Genomic DNA, 20,920 nt, shown 5'->3' with positions numbered 1-20,920 from the left:
ACTCCCAGAGCAGCTCGGGAGGTCTCCGGGTGATGGATGGGTCACCCACCAGTGTTGCTGCTGAAGATGAACAGATCACACGGACACAGGTCGAGGTGTGGTGAAAAGAAGAGAAAGTTTATTTTTCCTCCCAGGATTTATAGGTTTCTGACCCCAGCCAGGGATGGGATGGTCAGGATAACACTTTCCCACTGCACTGGCCATGAGAGATGCCCATCACAAGACGTGGAACAGAAAGAATGTACACATATCTATGTTTACAGTTCCTGTCCTGGGAAAATCATTAGAAAACCATGTCAGCAAGCTCAGAAGCTGAGTTTTCAGGGCGACACACCAGCACCATGGATGGGGATGGATTGGTGTGATAAAGCCATTATCAGATGTCCCCTCTGCTCCAGGCGCTGCTGAAGCTCTGCTGGGAGGATCTCAGGTATCGTGTGTTGAGGACACCAAGAGCAGAGGGGTCCCTTGGGGCAGTTTTGAGCCCCCAGCCCATCAGTCAGCACGGGGAGTGAAAAGGATGGAGCAGCACACAGGACCTTGGCTGTCTGCACAGAGTCCCCTGGGAGGGAACACAAATGTCACTAAATATGTTTCAAATCAGAGCCGTTCGCAGCGTAGCCACAGCGGCTGCCGCAGCCAAAGGGCGTTTTATGTGGAAACACGCTCTTTGAGCTGGGCTGTGTTTTGACTTTAGCTGTCAAAGCAGGAGCTGAACACTTCCACGGCGACATGCCTGTGTCAGTCCCTGGTTTCCCAGCGGAGGAGGCGCCAGCTGTGAAGGACCAAGCACAAAACAGTGGCAGGTGTGATCCCACCAGTGCAGCACTGTCAGCTGCTGGGAGAATGATGAGACCAGGAGGAGGAGGAGGATTTGTGCCATTTGTGTTTTCAAGGCAGAAAATATTGCAAATCACTACAATTTGCTTTGCTATTTTTACCTTTGTTCTGCTACTCTCGATTATTCCACTGTATCGCGTTCCATTTTTATGGTAACGTTGTATTCTGCTTTTAAAGCAAATTAAAGGCAATTAAACAATTGAAAAGCCACAATGCCCAGTTAACCAGTGTCTATCTTAGTCCCCCTTAACAGGACTGAGCCTGAAGGTCACTGATGAATCACTGAATCCTGCACTGCCGTGTCCTTACGCTCCGCTGAAGATGCTAGAAATAGATAATTACGGGTCTCCCTGGAGCTGATCTCGTGAGCGTGAAGCCACAGGACAGCAGCAGAGAGGGGGGTGAATCCCTCTCCCATTCCAGCAGCTTTCTGCTGGGAGTTGTTCAAGCCTCAGCCCAGGAAGAGGGACGGACAGCTCGCTTCCATGGGGAGACATCAGGACCCTCTGTCCTGCTTCAGGGCAGCCCACGATGGGAGCTGGCACAGGAACTCCTGCTTATTTGAGGAAAAATGATGCTCTGAAGAGGAGGAGGTTGTGGGAACAGCTCCGGCTCTGACCGCTCCTCATCCCGCTGCCAGCGACACCTCCAAAAGCAGAGCTGGGAGCAGTGAGAAAGATCGCAGAGGAATTGTTTTACTCTGCTGGTGCATTCCTCTGCTCATCCCCAGGAGGCTTCCCTGGATTTTTTGTGTTTTATGGTGGGACTGAGCTGCCCTGTGAGACATCTGCACATGTAGGATTGGGTTGGAGGGAAAACAACCCCAAAAACTCTTCTTGTTTGTTGCTGTGGATCCATCTCTCCGCCAGCTGCCCACAGGGGATTGTTTGTCCCTAAATCTGTCTAAACGTTGAGGTGAAACTTTTGTTGTAGTTTATGGCTGTTGCTCCTTGCTGGGCAACGCTGAACAGAGTCTGTCACCATCCTCTGACAGCCTTTGGAGACATTTTATGGATTTATGGGGTCCCCTCTCAGCTTTCCCTTCTCCAGAATAACCAGGCCCAGCTCCCGCAGTCTCCCCTCATGAGGGCGATGCTCCAGACCCCAAACCATCTTTGCGGCCTCCACTGCAACCCCTCCAGCGCCTCCTCGCCTGAAACTAATTAGTGAACCAACACAATTTTCAACAACTATTAACTTTAATCATCCCCAAAGCGGGCCGCTTCTCCTGTGGCGGCCCCGAAATGGCGGGACCCCGGCGGGTCCTCCCGCCCGCTGGGGGGCGCTGCGTGCGGCGCGGGGCGCTCCGGGCCGGGCCCGGCCGCCTCCTCTCGGCGGCACCGCGGCCCACTCGCGCCGCCGCGGCGCCTATAAAGGGCCGCCCGCCGCCGCCGCCACAACCCGCCGCCCCTCCGCCCGCCGCGGCCGCACCGCGTGAGTCGGGGTCGGGCCCGGAGCCGCCGACCCCGCCCCGGGTCGGTGCCGCTGGGTAGGGAGGGCTCGGGGGAGCGCGGTGCGCCGGGAGAGCGCGGCGGCCGCGCCCCTGCCCCGCCGCCCGCCCTCAGGCCGCCGCGTGCCGCGCCGCCTCAGCCGCTCTGGTTTATTTATAATACCTTCGGGCTATCTAGCCGAGCCGATTTTAAAAGAAATAGTTATATTAGCGCGTGTTTGAGGTTTATTTATATATCTATATATTTTATTTTTTTTTTTATTTCCTCAGAAAATCAACGCGCCGCCGCTCTGCAGAATCTGGGCTAAACCGAAGCAAAAAATAAGAGACGTTGGGGTTTAGGAGGTTTTTGCCTCAAAGCTCTCGGGTGCTGGCGTATGAATTTTGGCGTCTTATCCGATCCCTGCTCTCCAGGAGGCTTAACTTTGGGGTGTTTTTTGCTGATTTTTCAAGCTCGCACAACGCTCTCAGCTGCTCTGTGTCCCGGTGCCCGGCCTCCCGCCAGCCCCCTTGTCCCAAGCTTCTGCAGGCCGCAGCTTAGGCTTTAATTAAGAGTTTGAGTGTTCCCCCAGCATTAATATTTAAAAGAAACTTGACTCGAGACCCCAAGTGAAAAAAACCCGCGTGGGTTGAGAGCGCCGAGGGGAGGATGAACACGGCCGCCAGCAGTTACCCCATGGCCTCGCTGTACGTGGGGGACCTGCACCCCGATATCACCGAGGCCATGCTCTATGAGAAGTTCAGCCCGGCTGGCCCCGTGCTGTCCATTCGGGTCTGCAGGGATATGATCACCCGCCGCTCCCTGGGCTACGCCTACGTCAACTTCCAGCAGCCCGCAGATGGTAAGTGACAATTGCAGCCACATCCATGGCTTCCCCCACTTCGTTTTAACTCGTTTTTCCCTTCTAATTCACGTGTTGCCCACCACAGCGTTACAGGGTGAGTCGTCCCTTTCTTTGATTGAATCACAATCAATTCTCTGTGATTGCAACAGGAGCTTTTTTTGCGGCTTGGTGTCTACAAAACGCTCTGCAAATGCACTTGTTAATATCTCTTTTAGCCAGGTCTGTTTCTTGCACTGATACTAAATTTCAGAGATTTGCGTATAAGAAAATAATCCCCGCTGTGTTGCCCTTTATTCTGGGGTAGTTTTGGGGCTGTTTCTGTGGGGATTTGTGCAGCCAGTCCTAGCAGAGAGAGTTCAGAGTAGTCAGCCCTGGTTGAGTGCTCAGTTTAATGACTGATCCTCTGGCTGCTCCACACACTTCCAGTTTAATGAATTTAATATCTGCTGTGTTCAAGCAGCTGGATGTGCCTCCCAGTTTGGGAAGTGGTGATGTTGCTTGAAAGCGAAATAAAACGCTTTGTTCAATGTGTGGAAAACCAGATTGTCTCATGTGTAGAAGCCACATTTGCTTTGCTCTTGCCAGACTCTTTTTTTTCACACTTTGTTTCCTGCTCAAGGCCAGGTGTTGCAGAGCTGAAGCAGCATGTGAAAGACGGGACAGGAGAGGTCATTTTGGAACATGTCTTTTCTGGAAGGAAAATGGGTCAGCATTTTCTGCCCCAGTTTTCAGAGCTCTGCCTGCTGACTGCTGCAAGTTTTTTCTCCGTGCTGGGGTTTAACAGCATCTCTACGTGATAGAGGCATCCAAGTAGAGATGAGAGTGAGCTTTTCCCTTGAATTTAGAATCAGTTTACAACAGCACAGACTTCAGCAACAAGTAAACTTTCCTTTAGCCTGTAGTAGGTTTTCTTTACATTTTTGCAGAGCTTCCATCCTCTCCCAGGGCATTTCCTTGCCCTGATCTGATTGAGCACTTTCGATCCTTTCCTTTGTCATGCTGATTAAAAGCTGACTTGCACCCCGCTGCATAATTTCTCATTCCTGGCACTCTCAAAAAAGCTTTTTTTGAGGTAGAGTGGGGTGGGCAGTGTATTTGTGTTTTAAAGATTCTCAGTGAGAAGGAAGGAACCCGAGAGCCTGTATTTGTGGTCCTATCCCTGCCCTGGGTGCCTCTTCTAAAACCACCTTGGTACATTTACGTGCTGAACAAAGTTATCCCAGCTCACCTGCCTTCCTTAGGCTCTGATCTCATTTTGCAGGATCAGAGAACTACAGACAAGCAGCAGAAACAAAGCCAGGAAGGAACTGGAGCTTGGATTAGATAAATTTTGGGGAGATGGGGTGCAGGAGCATGGATAAAGTTCTCTCAAAGCAGAGAAGAGCATTCTCAGAAGGGATCAGTGCCTGGTCCCATATGTGCTTTAGCAGGAGCATTCTGCACCTCGTACAAATGGGAGCCTTCCCAACATATTGCAAGGTAATCTTTTATGGTAATAAATAGACAGGAATTTAGGGGGAGGTTGCACCGTTCTGGGCTGCTGGGGAGGCAGCAGACATTTTAGGAAGCTCCTGGACTTGAAGTGATACTTGGACCAAGTAGGTGGTGTCTTGTTACTGGTAGGTCTTAGAAGGTCAAGTGAATTAGGTTTAAACCAAATCATTGAGTGAGTATCGGGACAGGGAAATAGTCAAACTCCTCCTGCCCTCATGAGATGTGAATTTCTGATTTTTCTCTTGTCAAACTCTAGTGTGTATTACCCTGCATAAAGAAAAACCCCAGCTGCTGCACTCCATGCAATGCAGCAGGACATGGACAGATAGTTTGGAAGAAGGTTGTGATACGAACATGACTATGAAGAATATAATTTTTGTTGTAAAATGCAGAAATTTGGACTGTTTCAAGGTGCCACTTGCCTGCATGAGGCTTCCTGAGAGGAGGAGGAGGAATTCTGTGTTTTCTTCCAGGAATGCATAATCAGAAATGCACTTGGGCTTCATCCCACTAAATCTGAGAAAAGCTGAGGGGAGCGTTGTAGGAATCTGGTTGGATTTATGGTTGTGAGTAGGTGCTTACAGTAATCAGGAGGTTTTGTGCTCTGCAGAGGTCTTGTGGACACATTGCATGTTTGAACTGGCAGTAGGTGTTGATTAATGATAGTTTGCATTTCCCTGGCACCTTTTGTGGAAGGGTGAGGGCTTTGTAAATCTGAAGAAAACAATGTTTTAACTTATTTTTTGTGTGTTTTAAAGCAAGACTCTGTCCCTGTGTCCACAGAGCAAATCAAGTTGCCAGAATTCTCCATTTCAGGGTCACAAGGAGCTCACACTGTCACACCTTGACTTCCAGGTTCCTGTGTCCAAACTGGGCCAAATTCTGTGGGTTTTTTTTACAGTTTTTTAGCTGCTGGAGTGACGCTGGACAAGCATTGTCTAAGTGACAGTAGTCTGCTGCAGAGAGGTTATTTTTAGGGAAAATGAGCTCTGCTGGTTTTGGTTGCAGCTCCTTGCTTATAGTAAGCAGGGAATGCTGAATTCTGAGCCTGTCATCCTGTGATAGGCAGGGTAAGGAAACACTTCAAAGTTCAGGCTCAGTAGTGGTTGTTAATATTTATTCTTCTTTTTGACTGTGAGGAAGGGAAAGAAAACAAACTCAACAAACAAGCTGAATTTCCCTTTCCATGTGTTCCATGCAGTTGAATTCCAAACATTGACAGTCATAAAGTACTCAGGGTAATGAAACAGAGAAACTTTAGTTTGGCTGCAGAGATAAGGTGTTCTGAAAGTGCAGGAAAAACGAAATGTTTCCCAAGCTAAGGAGGATTCCAGGGCTGGGAATAGATACGTGTTTCTGTAGAAAAGTACAGATAAACTTGTTTGTTCTCCTTGAGTGTAAAGGAGCAGCTGTGTAAGGCAAAATGTGAAGTTAAAAGGGAAGTGTTGGTACTGACACAAGCTTTATTGCAGCAGCATTTTGTTGTAACCTCAGTGACTGAGGAATTTAATTCTTTTGAATATGCACCATCATTTTTTTATAAAAAACAGTGGCTAGATTTGCACTATGTGCTTTCCTTGCAGGACTTTTTTGTTCAGTGACCTAAGAGAGAGGTTTGGGGAGAATAAAGTGTGCAGTTTCTCCTGGGTGAATCTTGGTGGGAGGTTGGTTATCAGTCTTCATGCTGCTCCAACCACAGCCACTAATCCCAGCATCGTGTGAACTCTGCATCTGTAAGGGATGAGATAATAAGAGTTAATTGCTCTTGAGGCCTGAGGCAAACTGCAGTGAGTGTTCTCATATCCAGAAAGGGAACGAGAAGGAAGCCTGAAAGGGGCTGTGAGTGTGTTTAATGTTCTGTGTGAGCTGCAGTTGAGTCTGCTGGAAGGATGACAGGAACCCAGTGGGAGAGAAACAGATACGGGAACTGAAATGGCTGAAGCTTTATGGCTTAAATAGAAGAAAATGAGAAGGTGTTTGCTCAGATGAAGGAAATGAATCAGATGTGCTTGGTGTGAGTCATTCACAGAACTCTTGCAGATCCTTTACAGGTTTTCTGAGGTCCTGGTGTGTAGTGGGGGTGCATTTCCACCTGTGGGTGTGGCACACATCCCTCAGGGAATCCATGTAGGGCTTTCACCGCTCACCAGAAGCTCCTGGGCGAATTTCAAGCGCGGTGTAATAATAGAGTGGAACAGTAGCAAACTGTTGAAAGAGCAGTGCAATAGTATCTACTCAGGGAGCTTGGAAGAACCTGGAGGAACTCCTAACTGCTCTGGAGCCTTCACAGCTCCCCTTGGTTACAGCTTGATCTGCTCGTCACCTTCCAGCAGGAGCCTGTTCCTGCTGCAAATGGTATTATCCAGCCAGTTCGTGCCCTTGCCAGCACATGCTTCTGCAGGACTCTGCCTACTATAAATAAACACTGCCAAATTTGACGAGCTGCACCAGGTCGCCTGCTGAGCTGCCTACACTAGGAAAGGACTGCAGGAAGAACCTGGTTTGCACGGACTTAGAGCAGCAGCTGAGGAATCATTTTAGCCTGGCAGTTAATTGCATTTAACACGTTGGTTTAAACAGAGCTGTTGGAGTCCTTTAAATTATATATATATTATTTTTTTTTCAAGCAGAGCTTGTTTCCAGCTGGATTTGTGTGCAGGGAGAACAGCGATGGTCACACTTGAATTTAAAAAGCAGCAAGAACAAACACCACATTTCAAAGCACATAAGAAATTCTGAGAAGCTTCCATGCAGCAGTGGAAGCTGGCATTGGGGGTAGGGACTGCAGGCTTTGGTAGGCAGTATTCCATTGGAATTCCTGGAGGTACTTTTGGGACATGCTGAGTAGTTACTCAGGCTGCATGAGCCAAGTCATGTGCAAGGTGTTTCAGATTGGTCTTTTCCTTGAATTTTTTTCTCCTGAAATCTAATCAGCAAATACCACAGGGTGAAGGTGGCCTGGGAGAACTGAACCAAACAGATCTGGAAAGCTTGTGTTCTGCCCTCTTAATTTTCCTTGATTTTAATGCACATTTTTCCATCTCTTTTTCTGCTCCATGCTGGGAATTAAGAGTCTTTCTTTCTTCTCTGCTTGCTCCATGCTGGGAGTGTTTTCTGGCACAGAACAGTGCAAGCATCTCAATTTTATGAACAAGATCCTGGTGTGTGTACGTAATGATCCTTTTTATACACCAGTAGGCAGCAGAAATAGCCTCGTGGAGGGGGGTTTCAGAGCAGGTTAGAATGACAGTGCTGGTGTTTGAGAGTTTAGAGAAACACTTCCCTGTTAATCAGATGGGGTGTACAGACAATTTTTTTTTCCCCCCCAGAATTTTCTCAACTCTCTTGTCATCTTTAGCTTGAGCAACTTGGGAATCATTTTTTGGCCACGTAAGTTATGTAGAGGCTGACTCATGTCCTCACAGCCAGCCATGTGTTCGTGCACATTTTCCCTGACCTGACAGGGAGATGATCCTTCTCTCTGAATAGAAATGAGGATGGGGAGATGTGAGCTTCATGAAAAGCAAAACAGCCACACAGTCACTTTTCTTACTTTTTTTTTTTTACCAGAGTTTTCTGTTTTTCCTAATCTTATTTGGGCAGAGTAATTTACCTTTATAATAACTCAGAATATAGCTAATAAACCAGGAGCTTTGATATCCATTTTGCTGTGGTGGTGAATTTATTGCTATAATATAAATTTAAAGTCTGTGAAACCTTTTATATACTTAGTGACTCTGCTGCAAAAACCTCCCTTGAAACATTGAGTTAAAAGTCATTGATCACCAATAATAATACCCCAAATGCCTCCATGATCTGAGTAAAATTCAGAGAAGAGGATCACCCAGCCACTGGAAACCTTAATTTTTTAACCAACCACAGAAATCTGTTCTTGGCTTCTCCTGCAGCTGAGCGAGCTCTCGATACCATGAATTTTGATGTGATCAAAGGGAAACCCATTCGCATCATGTGGTCTCAGAGGGACCCTTCCCTGAGGAAATCAGGAGTTGGGAATGTCTTCATCAAGAACCTGGACAAATCCATTGATAACAAGGCACTTTACGACACATTCTCGGCGTTTGGAAACATTTTGTCCTGCAAGGTGAGATGTGGTTACACTGTTCAGTTCTTTCAGGGTGGGGATGTGATCAGAGATTTGGGTGCAGGTGGTGAAAGGGACACTTCTTGTCAAGTGTCAGGAGCCCAATCACAGAATATTCTGGGTTGGGACACACAAGGCTCATCAAGTCCAACTCTTTAAATGAATGGTGCCTACAGAGATCAAACCTGTGACCTCGGTGTTAAAACTCTGAAAGGCAGAGTTGACCAAAAGCTCAGGGATTGCTGGAATTCCATCAGATTTGGTCAGGAAGTGCAGGAATCTGTCAGCCAGGTGGTGTCTGCCTGGTGCTGACCGTTGTCAGGAGCTGCCTGGTGCTGGCCCTTGGCAGCAGCGTGTTTTCAGCTGCTGGCCCGTGGCACAGGAGGGACACTGACACCTGGCTTTGCTCCCTCTCCTGCAGGTGGTGTGTGATGAGAATGGCTCTAAGGGCTACGCCTTTGTGCACTTTGAGACCCAGGATGCTGCAGATAGGGCCATCGAGAAGATGAACGGCATGCTGCTCAACGACCGCAAAGTGTGAGTGTCACAGGCGGCAGCAGCAGCGCTCACATGCTCCGGGATGCATCTCGGTATTAACAGGGACACACAAGGCACTGGTTCTCCTGGCCCAAGCCTTGGCCTGCTACCTCTCCACTCCAGGGCTGGTGAGTGACCCTGCCCAAGCCATGGCCTGCTACCCCTCCATTCCAGGACTGGTGGGTTTCCCTGACCGAGCCTTGATTTGCCACCTCTCTGCGAGCGGGCTGGGGTGGGTTCTGTCTAGGGCCACTGGGAGTCCTTGGCCAGCCACAGTGCAGGTGATTTTTCTGGTTGGTCTGTGGCCTGTTTGTTGTTCTCTGACTGTCACCCTTTCTTGTCCCCATTCCCAGCTCCTACTGCACACTCATTTTTTTTTTTTTTTGCCTCGCCACAAGTCACACATTTTTTTGCTCTTGAAACCGATCCGTTTATTGGGATTTTCATGCTTTATGTCTTACAGATTTGTTGGGAGATTCAAGTCTCGTAAAGAGAGGGAGGCTGAGCTGGGAGCCAAGGCAAAGGAATTCACCAATGTCTATATTAAAAACTTTGGGGATGACATGGATGATGAAAGACTGAAGGAGCTCTTTGGCAAATATGGTAAATACAGAAATACTTCTATTGAGGCTGTGAATTTCATGAAATGTGGTAGTTTTGTGCTAATGTGTAATTCCTTACCTGGGTCACTTAAAGGCTGAAAACTAGAGCTATTATCTGGAATTTAATAATCTTGAAATAGTTTTGATGTTTTACTAACCATGTCCCTTGGTAACAGGTAAAACTCTGAGTGTTAAAGTAATGACAGACCCCACTGGAAAATCCAAAGGCTTTGGCTTTGTAAGCTTTGAAAAGCATGAAGAGGCCAACAAGGTAGGACCAACTTTTTTGCTGGATAACTTCAGAGAAGAAAAACTTGGTTTATCTTGAGAGCCTGTTTCTTAAATAGAAGAGAATTCTGCCTCGGGCATGACCTCTTCTAGATGTGGGAACTTGGAAACCTTTTGCACCTTAATAGCTTGACATTCAAGGGTAACTTGGCATTCCTCCAGTTTCCTAGATCCACAGAGTGCAGTGGTATAATCAAGAATGTTAATTGCTGAAGAAATACTACAGTGCAGGGCTGAAGGAGGAGGAGGAGGGCACCTGAAGTGAGAACATCGCTCAAAAATGGTCTTTTCTAAGCAAAGTGCTTGTTAAAATGTACTTTTAATGACAAGAAAGGGTGGGGATGAATTTCCAAGTTAGTTCAGTGCTCCACGATGCGTCAGCTTGATCTGTGTGATAACTTCATTCAGCTTGTCTTTAATGAGCCTGTGTTTAATGATCCTGTAACAGGAACTGTGCAAAGGTAATGTGCAAACTCTGATTTATTGACTGGCAGGCAGGGACACAGTCCTGTTCTGACAGGAGCAGGGGCTGTCCTGCTGCAGCAGCTGAGAGTTTCCTCTTGAACCCTCTGTGTGCAGGCAGTGGAAGAGATGAATGGCAAGGACATCAATGGGAAAATGCTGTTTGTGGGCAGAGCACAGAAGAAGGCTGAGCGCCAGGCAGAGCTGAAAAGAAGGTTTGAACAGCTAAAACAGGAGAGACTCAGCCGGTACCAGGTGAATAATCTGTTTCTTTTCTCAATTTAAGCACTCTTTCTGGTCTGTTGAAGGAATTGTCTGGGTAGTTACTGTCCTGTGAGACATCCTGGGTTAAAACACAGAGGTGTCTCCGTGGTATTTGGTGGCAAGTGAGGCTTAGTCTTGGTACTGAAGTTGTTTAGGAGAGTGTGAGACAAGAGGCATGAAATCTCCTTGACTTTCAAGTGGGGATCCCTGGAGGAATGGGAAGAGACAGCACAACTCTGCCCTGCTCTCTGTAATTTCTGGCAGAACTGGGTCGTGTCAGAAGTGGCATCTGAAACTCCCCCACTCCCTGAGGTGCAGTGCTGGGGACATGTGATGATGCCACAGGAAGGCAGAGGAAATCCAGACAAGCTCCCTTTCACCACACTGGGACTTGTCTCTACGCCTTTGCAACATTTATCACCTTCAGCTTTGTGGAATGATGCTAAATTAAGAGTTTTAGGATAAATTACAGCTCTGGCAGATGGGTAACAGTTGATGTGCATATAATTTTTTATTTTTTTTTTAATGTGAATGTCATGCTGTTCTCTCCCTTCCAGGGTGTTAACCTGTACATTAAAAACCTAGATGACACTATAGATGATGAAAAACTGAGGAAGGAGTTCTCACCTTTTGGGTCAATAACAAGTGCCAAGGTATTGTGGCATTTAAAAGCCTGTATTAAAATATTGTGGAAATACCTAAAGGAAATATTTAAAGCCTGAAGAGGGAAATGTTGTCTGACATGGGATTACAGGGCTGTTCTTAACCTGTGGTTACTGTGATTCTGAAAACACCTTGGCTAATAAATAGTGGGATTTTACTGAAAACTTGATTCCCTTACCAAAAGGGGAGGCAGGAAGTGGCAAACATGCTTGCTTGAGGTAATAAGCATGAAATGACACTTTCCTCTGTTTTGTGCATTTAGAACTGCACCAAATCTTTCCCATTCCTTACTGTGCAGTGTGGGCCTGGGGACACATGGTGCTGACAGCAACGCAGAGCAAATCCAGACAGGTGACTCTCCATGAGAACCTGTCTCTACACCTCTGCAACAAGTTATGTCCTGCCTAAAATCCAAAAAACCACAGATTCTTCAGCTCAGTTGTACTCCATCAGTAACTGATCTTTACTGCAGGTGATGCTGGAAGATGGACGGAGCAAAGGGTTTGGCTTTGTCTGCTTTTCCTCTCCAGAGGAGGCCACCAAAGCTGTGACAGAGATGAACGGGCGCATCGTGGGCTCCAAGCCCCTGTATGTGGCACTGGCCCAGAGGAAGGAGGAGAGGAAGGCCCATCTCACCAACCAGTACATGCAGCGCATCGCTGGCATGAGGGCCTTGCCTGCCAACACCATCATCAACCAGTTCCAGCCTGCTGCTGGCGGCTATTTCATGCCTGCTGTGCCCCAGGTGAGCTGCTGTGGGGTTTTTATCCTGTGTTAATCTCACAGAGCCTTTCTTATGCCTGTAAGCAACAATTCCTAATGAGGGGTGCAGCAGTGGAATGAATTCTGTGACTTGCCAGCTGCCTGTTCTCTTAATCCAACCTGAGCCTCGAGTCCTGGCAAGGGCTGCTGGAGCATGTTGTGAACAATGTTTGTGATGCACATGGATGTTGCCTCTGAGCTTATCTCATCCTCCTCCAGGCTCAGAGCAGACCCACTTACTATGCACCCAACCAGATGACACAGATGAGACCCAACCCACGATGGCAGCAAGGAGGGAGACCTCAAGGTGAGAGTGCCAGAGGCTGTTTTGGTTGTAGAGCCCTTTTTTGGGGCTGAACTTCCCAACAGGAACAGCTAACGCTTTCCTTTGTGGGAATGGTCCTGTGCAGGGCCGGGAGCTGGACTCTGATCCTCGTGTGTCCCTTCCAGCTCTGATTCTCTGATTCTCCCCATGCACCACCCCTGTAGCTGACTGTCCTGCCTTGCCAGCTGATTCCCTTTTGAGGATTTCCCCTCATTCCATCCTTTAGGCTTCCAGGGAATGCCGAATGCCATGCGCCAGTCGGGGCCCCGGCCCGCCCTGCGCCACCTGGCCCCTGCCAACGCTCCGGCCTCCCGGGGCCTCCCCGCTGCTGCCCAGAGAGTTGGTAAGAAGGGGTCTCTTCCTGGGCTTTTCCCCTTCCTTGGGAGGGAGGAGGATGCTGTGGAGACCTGACTTCAACTGCCAGAGATGTTTGTCAGACCTGGGATGTCTGCAAAGAGCACTCTGCCTATTTCCTGTTCCCCGCTGTGCAGTGCGGGTCTGGGGGCACTCGGTGCTACAGCAAAGCAGTGGAAATCCAGGTGGGTTCTTCTCCACTGGTTTGGGACTCATCTCTACACCTCTGCAACACCTCCCAAAATCTCTGTAGCTTGTGGGTTTTGCTTTCAGAGGAGAGCATCCAAACTCAATATTTTCCAGCAGTCAGCTGTTAAACAAAAGGTGTGGAATCTATGGATTGGTTGTGGGGAGAACAGCCCCTTCCTGAAGTAGCTACACTTGGGTTTCTAAAGAAGCACCACCTGCAGAGCATAGTTTGAATTCAGAATCAGAACATCCCAACTTGTTTGCGTGTTGCTGCAGGTGTTGTCACGGTGTTCTCCTTCCTTTGCAGGTGTTGGCACAGCAGCACAGAATTTGGCTCCCCGTCCTCCTGTAGCTGCCCCTGCTCCCAGGGCTGTCCCTCCTTACAAATACGCCTCGAGTGTCCGCAGCCCACACCCAGGCGTCCAACCTCTGCAGGTACCACCAGGGGCTGGGCAATCCCTGCAGTTTCACACGCAACTCAAGTGTTTTTATAGAAACTTCAAGCTGCTTTTATGACCCAGACAGTCCTAATTTGTAATTTTAGAGGCTGGCAGTTGTGCCTTTGCCAGGGGCACCCTGATTGGTTTGTCTGCCTCCTACTCACAAGCCCTTTTGTAGCCAGACTGGCTGTAAGGATATTTTTCTTGGTTCTTTGTTCCTGTTTTGCAACCATTTAAGTCTCTCTTTGCCAAATTCTCGCTGGGGTATCATTGAAAGAAAGAGCACCACTCACACCTGGCTTTCTCAACATGTGATGTTTGATTTTTTGTAAGATATTTACAGTGTTCCTGTGTGACATTCCAGGGTTTTGAGCTCAAGACTTGCAGGGAGTGTTTGTGAACCAAGGCCACCTTCCCTGCCCTTTTCTGAAGCTGAGGTGTTCTGTAGGCTTGACAAAGATTGTGTTGTAGGAGAGAACATCTTAAAACCGTCTAAATACGAAGCAATCAGCCTCATGCTTACTTCAGAACCCTTGTCTGCCCTTTTCAGGCACCTCAGCCTGCAGTGCATGTGCAGGGCCAGGAGCCACTGACAGCCTCCATGCTGGCTGCTGCCCCTCCCCAGGAGCAGAAACAGATGCTGGGTGAGTAAAACCCCACTGCTCAGCATCATTTTTCATCCCCTCAGGTTTCAAAGATCAAAACTCATCTCTCTGAACTCCTTTTTCTCCCACAGGAGAACGTTTGTTCCCTCTGATCCAAGCTATGCACCCCAGCCTGGCGGGGAAGATCACAGGAATGCTGCTAGAGATTGACAACTCGGAGCTGCTGCACATGCTGGAATCTCCAGAGTCCCTCCGCTCCAAGGTGAGCTGCTGTGTCCCCTTTTTGTGGGAGGGGAGAGGCCCTGAGCAGGGAGAAAACCTCCCTGGATTTGTGTCTGCAGGTGGAGGAGGCCGTGGCAGTGCTGCAGGCTCACCAAGCCAAGAAAGAAGCTGCCCAGAAGGTGGGTGTGGTTGCTGCTACCTCTTGAACCAGGACGACTGGTGAGTGTCTGAGTGCTCAGCTTCAGTGAAAAGCTTCCAGAATCAGTAAATAAAACTCAATTGTTGGTGAACAATTTGTGTGGTCCAAGTGTGACCAGCACTTACCTGATTATAGTCCACTCTTCAACAACAAAAAAAGCTCCTAATGTAGTTTGTCCCAGCAGAAAACACATGTAGAATTTAAGGAATATTCACTCTGATGCTTATTTAAGGGACCTAAAGCTGTTGTTGAAGTCCCTGAGATGCTCCTTGGAGCTGGAACTGCTAATCTGGGAAAGAGCCACGAGAAGTTCTGGTGATTTGAGGCTAAACAGGCTCTCAGTGACCCTCCTTCTCCTGGAAACCATCTGCCTTCAGGATGTGATAAATGTTGGGAATGTTTCACTGCATGGGTCTGTCCACACAGGCGTTGTCACCTGTGTTTGGAGCTGGCTCTTGTTTAATTAATATATTAATATTAATGATAAGGATTTTGGATTAATAATAAGGATTTTGGATTAATAATAAGGATTTTGGTTCTTGGAATGCCTCTTCCTGTTTTTCCTGGTCCATTTTTCTGTGGGTTGTCTGCCAGCTCCAGTATTTTCTGTGAAGCTGTGATCAGATATCACAACTCAAGCTGGTGAAGAATGATGAGTATTCTTATTTTCACTGGGTGGTCAAGCAAAGAATTTGAATTTCTTGTGGATAATAACAATTTCTGATCATTCCACCACCATAAGCAGCTTCTCTGTACCTTCCCAATTATATTGGAATCTTTATTCCCTGGACTGCTGGAATATTTCCTAGCCTGGAGCAGGGATGTGTTGTAAGTTTTCTCCCTTTTTACCCCTCTAGGATACAAAGAAGCCAAATAGCCCCTTCCTAGACATCAGCTCAAGATGTTTGAAGATCCTTCACTGTCCTGCAGATCTCAAGGCCATGCATTGTATCACATAGTTATATTGCATTTTGTAAATTAATCTTAAAGATCTTATTTAAAAAGCCAACTCTGAAGCTCAAGGTTTTCAAAACCAGAAATCTGGGGGGGGTTTGCAAGCTTTTCCTTTGCCAGAACAGAGCTCTGCCCCTTGTGTCTTCTAAAGAGGACGTTGAGGATTTTAGGCTGGAAGTATTTTTTTGTGAGTTTGTGTTTAATTGAACAATCCAGTTTGGAAAGTTTGGGAAACATTTATCAATAAAGGAATAAACTTGCACTGTATTTGTTGTCATTTCTCTCTGTTGGACAAATAAATGTAGTGTGGCTTTGTGAAATTAAACAGGTGGGGAGCTGTTGGGGGTTGAATACATTAAACAGGGATTTGACTTATTCTGCTTGCTGATTTTGGATAATGAATATTTTGAGGCAGCTGGGTTAAAATTATGCCTGGGACAGTGTCTGAAGGGGTGATGGCTGTAAACAGTGATCTAAAAAGGTACTTTAAAATGAAGGGTACTGTGTTTTCTTCTGTGTTTTCTGTGTTTTGGGCTGTGTTTTCTTCTTTGTTTACATTTCTACATTTTCAGCTGGATCTTCACTGGTTCTTCTGCCATTTTATACTCCAAAGGTGGCCGAGTTCTGGCACTGGGATGCCAAAACCAAACTTATTTTGGCTGATCCTTTGGGCTAAAAAGCACTGTTCAGGCACCCCTAGAGCACACACAAATTCTGAAAGAACCACACACTCACTGAGCTCGGAGAAGGCTTCCACAATCCACGCTACAATAATACCTCCTTCGGGCTGGAGCTGTCCCAGGGAGGCTCCGAGGCTTTGGAAAAGCCGGGATTGGGATGGAAGGAGCGTGCCAGGGATGCAGAATGGGCTGTGATGGGAAAAGCCGGGATTGGGATGGAAGGAGCGTGCCAGGGGTGCAGAATGGGCTGTGATGGGAAAAGCCGGGATTGGGATGGAAGGAGCGTGGCAGGGATGCAGAATGGGGCTGTGATGGGAAAAGCCGGGATTGGGATGGAAGGAGCGTGCCAGGGGTGCAGAATGGGGCTGTGATGGGAAAAGCCGGGATTGGGATGGAAGGAGCGTGCCAGGGGTGCAGAATGGGGCTGTGATGGGAAAAGCCTGGATTGGGATGGAAGGAGCGTGGCAGGGATGCAGAAGGAGGCTCTGACGGGTTCTCTCTTCCATCCATCGCACCCAAACATCCCCAAAATCCGAACGTGAGACCTTCCTCCCCGCCTCACCCTCCCGCCAATACCTGCACAAGCTCAGAGCCAAACATCTGGAATTTCACGGGAAGCCCCAAACCCATCCCCTCCTGGCAGGGCAACCCCAGGGCTGCTCGCCAACGGGAACCCCAAATCCCTGTGGCTGATCCCAGCCTGCAGCCAGCATCTCCCTCCGTCCGTCCGTCCGTCCGTCCGTCCCTCCCTCCCGTCCCCCGCGTTCCCAGCCGTGCCGAGGGCGGGGCGCTGTCGCCGTTCCGGGGCGGGCCGTGCCGGGCCGATCCGTTCCGGGGGAACGGGGCGCGATGGCGGCCACCAAGCGGGTGCTGTACGTGGGTGAGTGGCCGGGCTGGGGGGACCCCCGAGGGGCTGCCGGCGGTGCCCGGTGACCGCTGGCCGCCCCGCAGGCGGGCTGGCCGAGGAGGTGGACGAGAAGGTTCTGCACGCCGCCTTCATCCCCTTCGGAGACATCACCGACATCCAGATCCCGCTGGATTACGAGACCGGTGCGTGCCTGGAGCATCCCCGGGGCGCGGGGTTGGCTCGGGGAGGTTTGCCCGGGGCCAGCCCGTGGGACCGATGTGTCCGTGCTGGCCCTGAGCCCCCGCTCCCCTCCCTGCAGAAAAGCACCGGGGATTCGCCTTCGTGGAGTTCGAGCTGGCAGAGGTGAGGAACCGGCTTGAGCCATTCGCTCCCCTTGGCGTTTTGGGATGAAATCGGGTGTGGGTTACCCACCACAGCGTTCAGATGTTGTGCTGCTCTTCCAGGTTCCCATTTTTCCCATTTTCTCTTGGGCTGAAGTTCCCACTTTTCCTGTTTCCAGCCCAAACTGCTCCCCTGGCCGGGTTTCTCAGTTTCTATATTTGTCCTCTTACATCTGTCCTGGGCTTCATGCACAAATCTCTCCTCTCCCAAATGCTCATGGCAGCAATAAAGCATCTTAACTACGAGGGGTGAGTGGGTTGTTGGAAGTTGAGACCCACATGGACGGGTTTGGATATGGCTTTTACAAAACCCATCAGTTCATACATCCCTGGGAGAGATGAGGTTTAGGAAAACCTGGCAGTCGTCTTTTTATAAAGAGCTGCTGGGACCTGGCTATGCTGGGCCTTGAGAATGAATGTTAATAATGATTTTATTTGGATTTTTTTGGGCAGGATGCAGCAGCAGCCATTGACAACATGGTATGGACCCTGCTCCCGCTCCTGCTCCCTGTTCCATGTGTGGCTTTGCTGCCCTGGGTGGGCTGCAGGGAGAGCACGAGCTCTGTCCTCTGAGCTCTGCAGGGCTTTGGGGGGCACGCTGGTTTTATACCTTTAGGTGGGCTGTTTTGTGCTTTTCTCCCCCTCTGCAGAACGAGTCCGAGCTCTTTGGCAGGACAATCCGTGTGAACCTGGCCAAACCCATGAGGATTAAAGAAGGATCATCCAGGCCTGGTGAGCTGGGGAGCAGCACGTGGCTGGGGCTGCTCGGAGCTCCGTGCTCATGAAGGGACACAGCTCGTAAGCACAGGGTCAATTCCTGTGCTCTGACCTTTCCTCTTGTGGCCACAGTCTGGTCAGATGATGAGTGGCTGAAGAAGTTTTCAGGGAAGACTTTGGAGGAGAACAAGGAGGAGGGAGGAGCAGAGGCCCCCAAAGCAGAGGCACAGGAGGTAGGAAAACCACCCAGAGCCATCCCCATCCCAAAGGATGAGAATGCAGAGCTGGAGGCAGAGCAGAGAAACGTCACCTCAACTTGCTTTTCATTCTTTTCCTGCCCAGGACGAGCCTCCTGCCAAGAAATCCCGGGTCAACCCCCAGGTTTACATGGACATCAAGATCGGGAACAAACCCGCGGGGCGGCTGCGGATCCTGCTGCGCTCCGACGTGGTGCCCATGACCGCGGGTGAGGAGCACCTCCTCTTCCTCCTCCTCCTCCTCCTCCTCCTCCTCCTCCTCCTCCTGCTGCCTCCCAGGGTGGCACAGCTCTCACCCCCACTTTCCCCCCCTACACAGAGAATTTCCGCTGCCTCTGCACCCACGAGAAAGGATTTGGCTTCAAAGGCAGCAGCTTCCACCGCGTCATCCCCCAGTTCATGTGCCAGGCCGGAGACTTCACCAACCACAACGGCACCGGCGGCAAATCCATCTATGGAAAGAAGTTTGATGATGAAAACTTCATCCTCAAGCACACAGGGCCAGGTAAAGCCATCTCCAGGAGAGAAAATGGCTCAGCATCATCTAGGGATCACATTCGGGCTGTGTTGATACCATCAGCCCTGAATTATAATTATAATTATAATTATTATAATCTACATTGACCAGATTCTTCTGTCACATTCAGACCCTCATCTCACCAAGCAGAAGTGCATCATTCCCTCTCCATCCACTTTATTTACAGTATTCCATAAAGGAAAAACAATTTCAAAGCTGCTTTTCCTGCTTGATTTTAACCAAGGAATGTCACAGCATGACTGTGAGCGGCAGGAGCAAGCAAGCAGGTTTATCTCCATACAAACAGCTTTGTTGTTAAGGAAAATAAAAATAGCTGAGTGTCTTTCACACTTGCAAGCATAATTGATTTCCAGTAGTTTCTGTGGATTTTGATATCCAGCAGCTCCCCTGAGCCTGGCAGCTTTTTGTGGGACATGGGAATGGGGCTGGGCTGCTCCTGTGCTCATCCATAATTCTGCTGTCCCTGATCCCAGGGATGGTGTCCATGGCAAACTCTGGCCCAAACACCAACGGCTCCCAGTTCTTCATCACCTGTGACAAGACAGACTGGCTGGACGGGAAGCACGTGGTGTTCGGGGAGGTGACGGAGGGCATGGATGTGGTGCGGGAGATCGAGGTAGGTGAGGGCAGGGGCGTGCTGGGGGCAGAGCCCACTCCCTTTCCTGCCCTGAGGATTAGTGCCTGCAATTCCTGCTGCTCTCTTTTCCCCAAGGCTCAGGGCACCAAAGATGGGAAGCCGAAGCAGAAGGTGATCATCTCGGACTGCGGGGAGTGCCCGTGAGCTCGGTGCTTGGAGGGGCTGGATGGAGGGACAGGGACACCCCAGGGACCCCCCAGCACTGCCCATCCTGCAGCTTTCCTCCAAATATTCCTGTGGGCAGGATTTATCCTTCCTGGGAAGGATATCTGCTGCCTGAGCAGGGCTGGGCTGGTCCTGCTGCCGTGTTCTGGGAAAAAAAAATAAATTATGTTTGGTAAAAATAAAACCTAGTTTTAAAAATACTGAGGGCCTGGCTGGAGATGCTTTTTCTGGTTTTTGTGCTTGCCCTCATCTTCATCAATCCCGTGCCTAAATCCTGCATCCAGGGGAAGGTGAATCCTGCAAGCAGTTCCAGGGGGAGAAGAGCAGAGCTGAACCTCCTGTGGGTGTAGCAGCATCTCCTGGAGGCCTTTTTTGGCTTTGTAGTGTCCTTTTCCAGCAGCAGAGGGAGGCAGGTCCTCCTGCTGGGAAACCTGGTCCAGCTCCATCCCCATCCCTGCCTGGAGAACACGGTCAGGACAAGGAGCACCAGCAAATGAGGGATGCAGGGTGGGATAAAACACATGGATTTATGGTTCCTGTGGTGGGCTTTGCCCTTCAGGGTGACCAGGATGGATTTGGGCTTTCCTGTGAAATTCCAGAAGGGATGTTAGGTTCTGAGCTGGTGCAGGTATTGGCAAGGGGGGGTGAGGCTGCTGGGGTGGAGAGAAAAATTTGATTTTTGGATTTTGGAGAGGAGGAGCTGATGTTTGGATTTTGGAGAGGAGGAGCTGATTTTTGGATTTTGGAGAGGAAGAGCTGATGTTTGGATTTTGGAGAGGAAGAGCTGATTTTTGGATTTTGGAGAGGAAGAGCTGCTTTTTGGATTTTGGAGAGGAGGAGCTGATGTTTGGATTTTGGAGAGGAAGAGCTGATGTTTGGATTTTGGAGAGGAAGAGCTGATTTTTGGATTTTGGGGATGTTTGGAAGTGCTTGTGCCACTGGGGATTTGGGGTTTGGCCAGCCCCTCACAAGTCAGGACTGCTGCTTTTCCATAAGGAATATTTCCATAAGGGATAGTTCCATAAGGAATATTTCCATAAGGAATATTTCCGTAAGGGATAGTTCCATAAGGAATATTTCC

At 49.2% G+C, this 20,920-nt stretch overlaps 2 protein-coding genes and 3 non-coding genes across 8 annotated transcripts; all 5 read left to right on the top strand.

Annotated features, from left to right (window-relative positions):
• Positions 1 to 2,127: 2,127 nt before the first annotated feature.
• On the top strand, positions 2,128 to 15,864 carry PABPC4 (poly(A) binding protein cytoplasmic 4). Of its 4 annotated transcripts, none has more exons than XM_086863284.1 (16): positions 2,128 to 2,274; positions 2,561 to 3,132; positions 8,538 to 8,731; positions 9,153 to 9,268; positions 9,732 to 9,871; positions 10,047 to 10,141; positions 10,738 to 10,875; positions 11,442 to 11,537; positions 12,020 to 12,292; positions 12,529 to 12,616; positions 12,861 to 12,977; positions 13,485 to 13,612; positions 14,168 to 14,261; positions 14,354 to 14,484; positions 14,564 to 14,663; positions 15,501 to 15,864. In XM_086863284.1, exons 2-15 carry the CDS (start codon positions 2,940 to 2,942, stop codon positions 14,648 to 14,650), a joined length of 1,890 nt encoding a protein of 629 aa, XP_086719410.1. In that variant the 5' UTR covers positions 2,128 to 2,274; positions 2,561 to 2,939; the 3' UTR covers positions 14,651 to 14,663; positions 15,501 to 15,864. The 4 variants fall into 4 exon arrangements, with proteins under 4 accessions (XP_086719410.1, XP_086719413.1, XP_086719412.1 ...); XM_086863287.1 differs by having other exon boundaries at positions 2,130 to 2,274; positions 14,564 to 14,623; positions 15,501 to 15,857; XM_086863286.1 differs by having other exon boundaries at positions 2,132 to 2,315.
• Positions 11,170 to 11,300, top strand: LOC111939192 (small nucleolar RNA SNORA55). Its single transcript, XR_002869193.1, has one exon. It is a non-coding gene; the product is annotated as a small nucleolar RNA SNORA55 (small nucleolar RNA).
• Positions 11,814 to 11,941, top strand: LOC111939199 (small nucleolar RNA SNORA55). The gene has a single exon (XR_002869200.1). It is a non-coding gene; the product is annotated as a small nucleolar RNA SNORA55 (small nucleolar RNA).
• On the top strand, positions 13,092 to 13,225 carry LOC111939191 (small nucleolar RNA SNORA55). The gene has a single exon (XR_002869192.2). It is a non-coding gene; the product is annotated as a small nucleolar RNA SNORA55 (small nucleolar RNA).
• A 1,132-nt stretch (positions 15,865 to 16,996) lies between the features above and the next one.
• PPIE (peptidylprolyl isomerase E) lies at positions 16,997 to 20,039 on the top strand. Its single transcript, XM_023941221.2, has 10 exons — positions 16,997 to 17,157; positions 17,229 to 17,327; positions 17,444 to 17,487; positions 17,979 to 18,005; positions 18,176 to 18,257; positions 18,375 to 18,475; positions 18,585 to 18,708; positions 18,819 to 19,004; positions 19,511 to 19,653; positions 19,750 to 20,039. Exons 1-10 carry the CDS (start codon positions 17,127 to 17,129, stop codon positions 19,816 to 19,818), a joined length of 906 nt encoding a protein of 301 aa, XP_023796989.1. The 5' UTR covers positions 16,997 to 17,126; the 3' UTR covers positions 19,819 to 20,039.
• The last annotated feature ends 881 nt before the right edge of the window (positions 20,040 to 20,920 follow it).

The sequence above is a fragment of the Cyanistes caeruleus genome, chromosome 26 (genome assembly GCF_971803275.1).
Source record: "Cyanistes caeruleus chromosome 26, bCyaCae1.hap1.1, whole genome shotgun sequence".
Taxonomy (NCBI): Eukaryota; Metazoa; Chordata; class Aves; order Passeriformes; family Paridae; genus Cyanistes; species Cyanistes caeruleus.
Note: the sequence above shows the minus strand (reverse complement) of the source record. Positions and strands in the feature narration are given on the sequence as shown.

What these genes read in the sequence shown, in the direction of transcription:
- PABPC4 (XM_086863287.1), top strand. Translation starts at nt 2,940, where the DNA reads ATGAACACGGCCGCCAGCAGTTACCCCATGGCCTCGCTGTACGTGGGG. An exon ending in TCATGCCTGCTGTGCCCCAG is followed by an intron (nt 12,293 to 12,528) that starts GTGAGCTGCTGT and finishes ATCCTCCTCCAG; the next exon opens with GCTCAGAGCAGACCCACTTA. An exon ending in AGAAAGAAGCTGCCCAGAAG is followed by an intron (nt 14,624 to 15,500) that starts GTGGGTGTGGTT and finishes TTACCCCTCTAG; the next exon opens with GATACAAAGAAGCCAAATAG.
- PPIE (XM_023941221.2), top strand. Translation starts at nt 17,127, where the DNA reads ATGGCGGCCACCAAGCGGGTGCTGTACGTGG. An exon ending in CAGCAGCCATTGACAACATG is followed by an intron (nt 18,006 to 18,175) that starts GTATGGACCCTG and finishes CCCCCTCTGCAG; the next exon opens with AACGAGTCCGAGCTCTTTGG. An exon ending in CGTGGTGCCCATGACCGCGG is followed by an intron (nt 18,709 to 18,818) that starts GTGAGGAGCACC and finishes CCCCCTACACAG; the next exon opens with AGAATTTCCGCTGCCTCTGC.